Raw genomic sequence first — 10,363 nt, 5'->3', positions numbered from 1 at the left:
GTTAGGACTGCTATGCAGGAGAATGGAAGGGGGCCCTCAAAGTCAGGAAGGCCTCTGGGTAAAGGCAGAGGGAACAGGGACTCAGTCAGATCCTTCGCTAACCCATTTCACCAGGGTAGTATAGAAGCCAGGAAAGTTTTCCCAATGGCAGGACCATTCCCCTCTTACATGTGCTCCTTCATCTATCTTTCCTGGTTAATGGAACTTGGCTGCCTGGATAAGTAAGTGAGGCAGCACTGTGCATGCCCAGAGGCAGTTAGAGAGCATTTACAGCACATTTAAATGCTGAGTGAATGCTGATGACTATGTGGTTGGGTAGCTCCTGAGTGGCTTGCGTGCATGAGAGAGAATCACAATGGTGCTTAAAACCTGGGACCGAAGTACCAGATCTGGACCTACGCCCTAGTGTTTAAGCAGACATATTAAAATGTTGGTTAAGACTTTGTGCCTACCTTCCTGATCAATTCATTTGTGTAGTGTATCCCATTACCATTCCCTTCCCCATTTTATAGAGGCTGATGCTCCCAACACTTTAGAAAGCCATAGTTTATATATAGTAAAGTGTAGCTTCAGGACTATCATATTCATAATGTAAAAACAATTCACATTTCTATCTACAATTTATAAGTTAATATTACACCAAGATATAGTTAGGACAAGGGAAGAGAAGCATCAGCTATGAAGTGCATGGTCTTTCAATCAGACTGCATAAACCACTACAGAACAAATTTAGAACAATTTATTTTTGTGTCAGATTTGAGTGTGGCAATAGAAACAGACAAAAAAAAATTCAAGCAAAGTTATACAGGGCTAGTCTGAATATGTCATTGGTGCAAACCCAATTGTCACTGATGTTCTTGAGAATAAACAGCTGGTGGAACCCCATCACTGGGTCATTGTCCACCTAAACAAATAAAAAAAAATAGTTAAAAGTAGGAAATATAGCCCATGTGTCCAAGCCAAATCCCCTCAAAAACTACTTAAGTCTATAGCATTACACGTATCAATTGAAAAGATAGGCGGTAGATATTTAAATCTATTCAAGATACAAAAACTATTAAGATACAGCATCAGTGGTATTACTTCAGGCTCAAACAGGAATTCTAATTAAAAAACTGATGTAATTACAATAACAGAACACTGTATTTCTAAATGGAATATTTCTAAGACCAACAAGCTTCTCCTTACACACCAATCAAAGCATTACAGTTTGTCAGCCTCACCTTCAGCTGACCAACCACCATACTAAGTATACAGTTATCAGGCGTTGGCTGATGATCTTGAGATGTTATGCTGTGTTGAATTTTTTGGAATGGAAGACTCTGTTTAGGAGGGATAAAAAAAAAAAATCTCACATAAGCTAAGCATATTTGTGCAAGTATTTCACTTAATAGTTCTACTCCAGCAGTGTACTTGGTACTCTGCATGGTCCGTGATCCATGCAACTTAGCATTTTTGTATTCTAGCTGTACTGTATGAGTGTTTGGCCACGTGAATGTCAGATCTTAACGGTGAAAAATCAAAGCAAATCTAATGGGGGAAGTTAACATTTAGTACAGTGAGCTATAATACTGTGTTTTACAAGAAAGTATTATGTCTGAAGTGAGAGAATAGAAATTCCTCCCTGCACTGTACAAAAACCCTGCTCAAAGATCTTGGAAGGATAGCATTTTCTAAATGCTATCTTTCCCCAACCTTAAGATAAACTATTTTCATAAGGTCAACAGCAGATCTCTTTTTTGGGGGAGGGGGGAGGGTTAAAAAGCTAGCAAAAATAGCATTAGATATTAATATAGTCTTAAGTGGGTGTTTAAATATGCTGCAGTTTAACACTTTTGTACCACATACTCTAAAACTAAAAAGTTACTGATCAGTTTAACTGTGTTTAATTCCTATTAGCAGAGCAGACAAAGCTAAGGGAGTTGGATTTTATACTGCTCCACTCATCAACAGAGCTGTTCATTAAGTTTCAACTATAGGACCAAATTCAGCTCTGAGTTATAGTTACAAGGTTTAATAGGTATAAGGGAGGGCTGAACTCAGCCTGCAGAAGCTCTCATGTGTGCTGAAGAGGAAAGAACTCAACTTGACTTTGAGGTGGTAGCACTCTTAAAATGTATCTGACTTGTAAATTAAGCAGATGTTATTGAACAAACATGGAAACTCATGATGCAATTTTAACAGCACTTTCGTTGCAGCAATCAGATTATTTTTTAAACTCCAAAAAGTTATGCAACACAGGTCACTGGTGTTCTCCTTCCACTTTAAATTATGAGAACGATGTGGTATTTAACTGTTTTAAAATCAAGAGATAGGAAAGCAGTTCAGCAAATTTTATTATTTTTAAATAACTTTTAGTATATACAGTACCATCAACTTTTCCATGATAGCTGTTTTTCCTTGAAATTGCTGTCCTTCCCATGATAAGCAAGAAGCATCTGTCTGAAAAAGAGAACAAAATTATTCATATCAATATTACAGAAATTAGGTAAGACTGAAGGGTCTGAGGATATATCCTAAAGCAGTGTTTCTCAAGCTTTTTTGATACCAGATTGCTGCTGCCTTCCTAAGATGTGTCAGGGAGATCTCAGGGACCATCACTAGTCCTGTTTCCCCATAGAGGTCTTTAGTGGGCCTATAAGATCAGGTGAAAGAATGGAGGAATCAAGTACTTGAGAAGATAAAGAAAGCATTACACACCATTTCTCCTGTTAGCTTTTGATGACATCTATCATGGTGAAGAAGTATCTCATAGTTCAAGTTTTCTACCACCACCTCCCACCCATGAGATTTTTGCAACTCAGAAATTTTTTTAAAAATTTGACAATTATTGTCAAAAGAGGAGACTATTGAACAGGAATAATAATTTATAAGGTAAAGCAGTTTAAAGAATTAGGACTGGTGGAGGATATGTAAGGCTATGTCTAGACTGCAAGCCTCTTTCGAAAGAGGCTCTTTCGAAAGACAGCGTCTAGACTGCATGCGGAACTTTCGAAAAAGCAAGCCGCTTTTTCGAAAGAAAGCACCCAGTGAGTCTGGATGCTCTCTTTCGAAGAAGCCCTATTTACATTCAAGAACGCCTTCTTTCGAAAGAGCACTTTCGAAAGTAGACGTTCTTCCTCGTGAAATGAGGTTTACCACCGTCGAAAGAAAAGCCGCGTTCTTTCGATTTAATTTCGAAAGAACGCGGCTGCAGTCTAGACGCTGGTGAAGTTTTTTCGAAAAAAGGCTACTTTTTTTGAAAAAACCCCTGAGTCTGGACACAGCCCAATTGTTTTCAGTCTGGTGGAGGATATGTAATTGTTTTCAGTCTATCTAGAAACATTTCTTCATAAAAACTACTGTCTTTACAGCGGAAGCGCAGAATACATCAGGTCTTTAAAGTCATCATTCAAAATGATCAGTGAGAAAGTTAAAAATTTGAAGCATCACGATAAAACCGATACTTACATAGAGAGCACTTAGCTCTACCCTGCTGGTATCAAAACGCTGGTAATAGAGCTGCACAAAACTTGTTCCAACTTGCTCCCACATAGGTGTCTCCGCCATTCTTGCTCTTTCTCTAAGTTTGTCAAGAAGGCAAATATTTAGAAGTTAAGTCTAAAAGGCTATCTCTAGACTGCGGGCTTCTTTTGGAAGAAGCTTTTCCAGAAGAGATCTTCCAGAAAAACTTCCAAAAGAGAGTGTCCACACTGCAAAAGCGCATCAAAAAAGTAATCTGCTTTCGAAAGATAGTGACCATTCAGTATGATCACTATCTTGCATTTCAGCTATGATTACTATGGAAGGAGTGGCCACCTGTGCTTTTTCCTCTTCTTTTGAAAGAGCTCCCTCTTTTCCATTCACACACGCCTTTTTCTGAAAGAGCTTTTTTTGGGAAAAGACTTCTTCCTCATAGAATGTGGATTACCAGAGTGGGAAAAACTCCTCTGTTTTTTTGATTTTCTTTCAGAAGGAAGAGATTGCAGTGTGGACGCAATTAAAGTTTTTTCGGAAAACTTAGCAAACACTCCTTTAATTAACCAATCAGTATGCTTTTACTACGTTATTAACCAATTGTAGCTGATAAAATAACAATGCTTCAGGGGGTGATCTGGTTGCATGGAGCTCATTGCAGAATTGAGGCTTTAATGTTTTCCATTCTTTTGTTGTGATCTTGGAAACATATTCACAAGTTTATTAACTTTAGCATTGAGAGACATCCCTCATACACCCACAAATACATCTCAGACCCTCTCATTCTTTAAAAACTCAATTTCAAGTTCATAGCTCAGAGCTAAATGTTTACACAAAAAAAACCACAAAAAACCTACACCCTACCACCTAAAACAAAGCACACTGAACAGACTTTCCCCCTTCCCCTCCTTGCTTTATTTATTGTTGGATCTGGACTTTTAATGCTCCATTCATCTGAAGTGGGTTGTACCCACGAAAACTCATAATACCATCTACATGTTTTGTTAGTCTTTTAGGTGCTGCTAGACTATTTGTGGTTTTTTAAGACTTTCAAAGGGTCGTGATTAATAAAATAACCTTACGTGGGGTATTAAAACCAATGGTGCAGCTTAGTTTAGTTCACACAATCAGTCTCTAGATTTGAAAGTGCTGATACTATACTGTAAATCTTAATCTAGACAAGGACACAAATGGATGTGTCAAAATTCTTGATTTCCATAGCTAGACATTTTTTGTTCCAGCCACAACAGCAATATTGCTGGATTTATGTAACAGACTCCTGCAGGTACCTATGAAGGGGCACAAATAGGTATATTTTCATGTGGACATTCTGCATGTAGAGTTTTGCATGTATTATGCACAGACATATGAAAAGTACACAACTGACTAATGGATCTCCGTTCAAGTGGGATATTTTTGTGCGTTTAAACCAATATACACAATCCCTAATTTTCTCTTGTTGCCATCATGGATACCTCATTACATTAATATGCACTACCCCAAAAAACATCCCCACCCACACAAAACTACAAACTTTAAGTGATCCATAACAGAAAGTGAGGTTCGGTTTTGACACATGAAGGACTTGATTCCTATAAAGACTCCATACATTTAAGCTAGGATTGGGGAACCTCAGGCCTGGTGGCCAGATGCAGGCCCTACTTGCTTGGATCCCACCCCTGATGCTCAACCCTCTGCCCCTCCCCCCCCCACACACACATTAGAGAGCCTTAAAGTGCTCCAGCCCCTATTGCTGCCCAACCACGGGGCTGGAGCACACAAAATCTACTAGGCTGGGCTCCTCTCTAGGCTCTGGTGTGAGAGAGGAATGTGAGAAGGGTCTCTCCCCAATTCCGTTAGGATTATATCAATGTAGGTTTTTTTTTTTTTTGCTTCTCACTTGTGTGCAGCCCCCAACTGATTTTTCTGTGGGTTAGTAGCCCCCACCCCACCCCTGATTTAAGCTCTTAAAAGTTCAGTTCTATTGTGAAAAAGCATACTTATTCTTTCCAGACATTTTCTTCCTGAAAACACCTCTATTGATAGTAGTGACTTAAGTTTTAGCTGCCCTTCAACTGGCCCTGCAGATCCACCAACTGAGAAGGGCTTGTCTCCACTTAAAAAGATAAGTGGGCTCTCCTGCTGTATTAGGTAATCCACCTCCACAAGCCAGCTGGCAACTAGGTGAATGGAAGACCTATCACCATATGGGCCCTTTAGTCAGGGGTATGAAAAAACATTCCTGAGCAGTGTTGTTAAACCAACCTAATGTTCTAAAATAGACCACACCTAAGACTGAGAGCCAAGCAGAAACTCTCCCCTGGGTTTTAAAAATTACAGTTACAGCTGTACAACCCCAATTACCACAAGGGTTGCCTGGGTCACTGGAACAAGAGTTCAGTTCACAGCCTCTTTAGAAATGGAGAGAGCCTGAAGAGCACCAGTAGCAGGTGTTCACCTGAACACATTAGATGTGGATAGTCTCACCGTTTTTTTAATTCCCTTGTAAGCAGATCCTATTAGCAGGACACTGCTAACTTAGGGAAAGGATTGCAAGGCTCACTCTCCTCACTGGCCCTCTCCAAGCAGCGTGGGCTTAGGAAAACAGGGTAAATCCCCGCGACTGTGTGAACCCCTTCCCACCAGGGAAAGGGGGCCAATCTGCGCAGTCAAACGCTGGACTGCACCTGGAAATTTGGGCTCAATATAATTCAAAGCCTCCTCTAAAGCGGCCACCCCTCCCTCCCAGGTACTCAGAGCCAGTCTCCAGCTCCCACCCTCGCTTCACAGCTGAGCGCACAGGCTGCCCGCCCCGAGGCTGCACCCCAGACTCAGCGCCCAGGCGCTTAAGCCTTCCCTCCCCCCAAAGCAACCACCCACTGGGCAGCCGAGCGCACGTGCAACCAGAGACCCGAGGAAGGACAGAGCAAGACGCACGCACCCTGCAGCGCCCTCCCGCCCCACCCCCAGCGGGTTCCCCTGCCGCCGCCGCCGCCCACCAGCCTGCGGAGGAACACGCGGAGCGGCTGCTGCTGCTACGAACGCGGCTGGTCCAGACTCCGGCCGCCGCTTGTGTCCTAGCGGCGCCTGCTGCGCACGTGCTATTTGTGGCGGCCTCCTGCAGCCAGGAGGTGGCGCCCTGGGGCAGGGTCTGGGCTGCCGGCCAAGTCCCCGCCGGGAAACCTGCTCCCGCCTCTAGCGCCGCCGCTGCAAGCAGCCCGTCTGGCCGGGAGGGGAGGGGAGGCTCTGCCCTCAGCCGCTGGGGGCGCCGGGGATGGGGCGCGCCAATCAGCCCACGTTAGAAGCGAAAGTGATACTGCGTAAGGCTCGGGCGCTGATCTCATCGGTTACCACGTGCAGGGGCTGGGATCAGGACATGGAGGGGACAAGGACAGTCCAGCGGGCTTTCTTATGGGGTGGAGTGGGTTTGGCTGCTGAGTAAGTGGCGCTCTTCTCATGCAGTGGGTTTTACCCAAGAAAGCTCAAGGTGCTGTATATTTGGTTAGTCTCTAGTGCCACAGGACTGCTTGCTGTTCCCGCTCTGAGTCACTGCTGAATCTGTCTCTTGTGCTGTTGACATGCCAGTTTTTGTATTAGATCTAAAACTGGCCTTAATCCATTTTTGTTGCTAAAAATGCAGTAGCGCACTTTACTTCTACTTCTACTTATGCAGTAGCACACTTTACACAAATAAAAGTATAGCAGATTGCATATAATTATTCTTCTGAATAAACTAGATAAATAGCGCCTTCCTTTTCACTTGGATATGGATCTTGTTCTTTTTTGTTTATCTACCCTAAATTTTTATGTCTACACAGAAACATTATTTCAAAATAACTAGCATTATTTCAAAATAACTTAGTCCGAATCTACGCAGCAGGCCGTTATTTCAAAATAATGTCGAAATACTGTTAAGATGGAGGACTTCTTACTCCAACTCCTGTAACACTCATTGTAGGAGGAGTAAGGGAAGTCAGAGGAAGAGTGCTCTATTTCAAAATAAGTGCCGTGTAGACACTCTCAATTTCAAAATAAGCTATTTTGAAATAAACTACGCAATTGTAGTTCAGTTTGCGTAGCTTATTTCAAGTTAGGGTGTGTCTACACAGCAGCGCTAACTCAAAATAAGCTACACGATTTAAGCTATGCAAATTGTGTAGCTTATTTTGAGATTCTATTTCAACAAGGCCCTTAATCCTCGTGAAACGAGGTTTACTGGCACGTTGGAATAGCAAGCCCATTATTTTGTTTGCATTTCATAACAACAGGCATGCTGTTAAGACATGGAAAATGCTATTTCAGGATACCAGACTTATCCTGAAATAGCACCACTGGCTAGACCAGTGCTTCTCAACCAGTGGTATGAGTACCCCTAGTAGTACTCAAGAGAAGTCAGGGGAGGAGGGGGGGTTACGTCAACACCACTGAAATTTGGAAAAAACTGAATTTTTGTTTTAAGTATTACAGCACTTTACTGGGGGGTACTTATTTTTTTTAAAAGGGGTACTTTATTTAAAAAGGTTGAGAAACACTGGGCTAGACTACCCTGATAGTTCTGCTGTTCACTGTTATGCTCTCCACTCCAGTCCCAGAAGGGGCTGCTCCCCAGTTGAGTGCTTTGGGATTGTCAAGGATGAAAGTTATTATGTAAATATAAGATGCACCTTTGTGGAATTTTTACTTAAATTTTGCTGGGGAACTACAATATCATGGATTTGTCTTGCATAACACTTTCAGTGATATACTTGTGAATGTAAAGATTTCACTTTCAGGCAGGTTGGGAGGGGGAAGAGAAGGAAAATGGTATTTAAAGTATTTTGGATAAAGTTTTGAAACAAGCCTCTGAAATTGCTCCTGAACATTTTTCCATTGATAAAACTCACATTTGCACATGAAAACAAATGCTTGCCAGGACAGTGTGAGTAGTTAGATGCTGAATTACTCTACTTATACATACAAAATATCTTTGTTCTTGTATATGCGATTTATACATGGACTTACTCAATGCTTGTGGGTATAAGTTTAGAGGGCCACTTGAAAATGTTAGCATTTATTTTTATTTTGTTAATTTTTTCAGTTCACAAACTTTGTATGTGCTTTTCTGCTATATCTTTAAGCTATACATATTGTCCTATCTAGGTTCTTCTAATTCTGTAGAAAAATTCCTTGTATGTAAAAGAGAAACTCATAAAACCCATTAACTCAAACTCATGAATATAAAGAGGAAATCATTTTATAGTTGCATAAATATCCTCAATTGTCTAAGACTAATCATGAGAAATATAAGGACAAACATCTAGTGATGTTTTTGAAACCTCACAACACATTAAAAAAAGCATAGATCTTATGTAGATACGGCTGAAAGACTTAGGTAGATAATCTGAATGTTATTAAATATACCTGTTCAAAAGGTTGGATGGCCAGCCATTGTTGGATGGCTAGCAAAGAATATATGCTACTCCTGGGAGAATTCTGCACAAAAAAATAAAAATTCTGTGTACAATATTTTCAGACTCTAGAAAATTCTGCATATTTTATTTGTCAAAATAATCACAACAGTTTCAATTATTTTTGGTCATTTATTTCAAAATACCTGTCAAAGTAGGTCTATAATGCTGTGTCTACACTGCACGGTTATTTCAGAATAAGCTATTTCGGAATAGTTTTTCTGAAATAGCTTATTTCGAAATAGCACATCTACACTGCAGGGAAGCCTCAAAATTAGTGCGAGGCAGGCTTCCCTAATGTAGACGTGCAATCTCCATTTAGAGCCCCAGGAGGAATAACTTAGAATGGCCCTAGTAAGGGGCTATTTTGAAATAGCAGTAGTGGCGCGTCTACACAGCCCCTATTCCAAAATGGTGTTATTCTTCTTAGAATGAGGTTTACAGAAGTCGGAATAAGCTTCCTGTTATTTCAGAATTATTTTAAAATAATGTTATAGCTGTGCAGTTGCTCGCATAATTATGTTGGAATAACAGCAGTTATTCTGAAATGTCTGTACTGTTAGGGTGTGTCTACATACCAAAGTTAACAAAAAAAGATTCAGGAAATGTTTTTGTCAAATAGATTTCTTACTAGGCCTATTGACACAGAACTCTGAATAATAATTCATTTAAACTACAGTCCGAAAACGTATTTCTCAGATCTCTTAGAAGCAAGGCAAAGACGCCAGGCTGGGGTGTCCAGTCTCTGCGGGTGCCTAGACGAAGGTGGGGTGTCTGTATGTGTCTGTCTGTCTCCTCTGTGTTCCTGGAAGGGGTAGGTGCAGGGGCAGCCAGCCCTTTATGCCTGCCCCCAACCCTCAGAGCTGGCTAGAGTATGCTGTAAAGTGCTCCAAGTAGCAATTTAAAGGGCTTGTGGCAGCAGTGACCAGGAGCCCTGGGCCCCTTTGAATGGACAAGCCCTGGGGCAGTTGCCCCCCTCCCTGTTGGCGGGCCTGCTTGGAGGAGTCATGGTAGTGGAGGAGCAGGAAGTAAATTGCTGGGAAGGAGCCTGGGTAAACTTGGAGGGTTGTTAGGTATGGGTGGAAAAAATAGGCAAGAGGTAGCTTTGGAAGAGATCAGCAGGGCCTTTGAAATAGTTAAAAATAGCCAGGCTTACCTGACATTCACAGGCAAAAATGTCCTGAGGGGAAGCTGAGAGAGGTAAAAGGACTGTACTAGGGATCCAGAATGTATTGTAGCATCTGAAGGCCATCCAGGCAGGGGTGGGCAAAATATGGTCTATGGGCCAGATCTGGTCAGTCAAACATTTCCCTTGGGTCTGCCATGACCTTCTGGGACACTACAAGTTCCACGGTGCAGCAGGGTGCTCAGGCCGCCTACCTGTTTGTCACAGTTCCGCATCCCAGGCTAGTGGCAGCCAGCTGCTTCTATCTCTATGTGCCTCTTCTGGAGTGACAAGC

General features: G+C 41.8%; 1 protein-coding gene across 2 annotated transcripts; it reads right to left on the bottom strand.

Annotated features, from left to right (window-relative positions):
• Positions 1-724: 724 nt before the first annotated feature.
• LOC102452094 (nuclear transport factor 2-like) lies at positions 725-6,694 on the bottom strand. Of its 2 annotated transcripts, none has more exons than XM_006134009.3 (5): positions 6,337-6,694; positions 3,451-3,562; positions 2,371-2,442; positions 1,224-1,322; positions 725-904 (listed from the first exon to the last, which is right to left on the bottom strand). In XM_006134009.3, exons 2-5 carry the CDS (start codon positions 3,547-3,549, stop codon positions 791-793), a joined length of 384 nt encoding a protein of 127 aa, XP_006134071.1. In that variant the 5' UTR covers positions 3,550-3,562; positions 6,337-6,694; the 3' UTR covers positions 725-790. The 2 variants fall into 2 exon arrangements, with proteins under 2 accessions (XP_006134071.1, XP_006134070.1); XM_006134008.3 differs by having other exon boundaries at positions 6,456-6,691.
• Between the last annotated feature and the right edge of the window lie 3,669 nt (positions 6,695-10,363).

The sequence above is a fragment of the Pelodiscus sinensis genome, chromosome 2 (genome assembly GCF_049634645.1).
Source record: "Pelodiscus sinensis isolate JC-2024 chromosome 2, ASM4963464v1, whole genome shotgun sequence".
Lineage (NCBI taxonomy): Eukaryota > Metazoa > Chordata > Testudines > Trionychidae > Pelodiscus > Pelodiscus sinensis.
This window is presented reverse-complemented; position numbering and strand designations above follow the sequence as displayed.

What these genes read in the sequence shown, in the direction of transcription:
- LOC102452094 (XM_006134009.3), bottom strand. Translation starts at nt 3,549, where the DNA reads ATGGCGGAGACACCTATGTGGGAGCAAGTTGGAACAAGTTTTGTGCAG. An exon ending in TAGAGCTAAGTGCTCTCTAT is followed by an intron (nt 2,443 to 3,450) that starts GTAAGTATCGGT and finishes TCTCTTTTTCAG; the next exon opens with ACAGATGCTTCTTGCTTATC. An exon ending in TGGTGGTTGGTCAGCTGAAG is followed by an intron (nt 905 to 1,223) that starts GTGAGGCTGACA and finishes TTATTTGTTTAG; the next exon opens with GTGGACAATGACCCAGTGAT.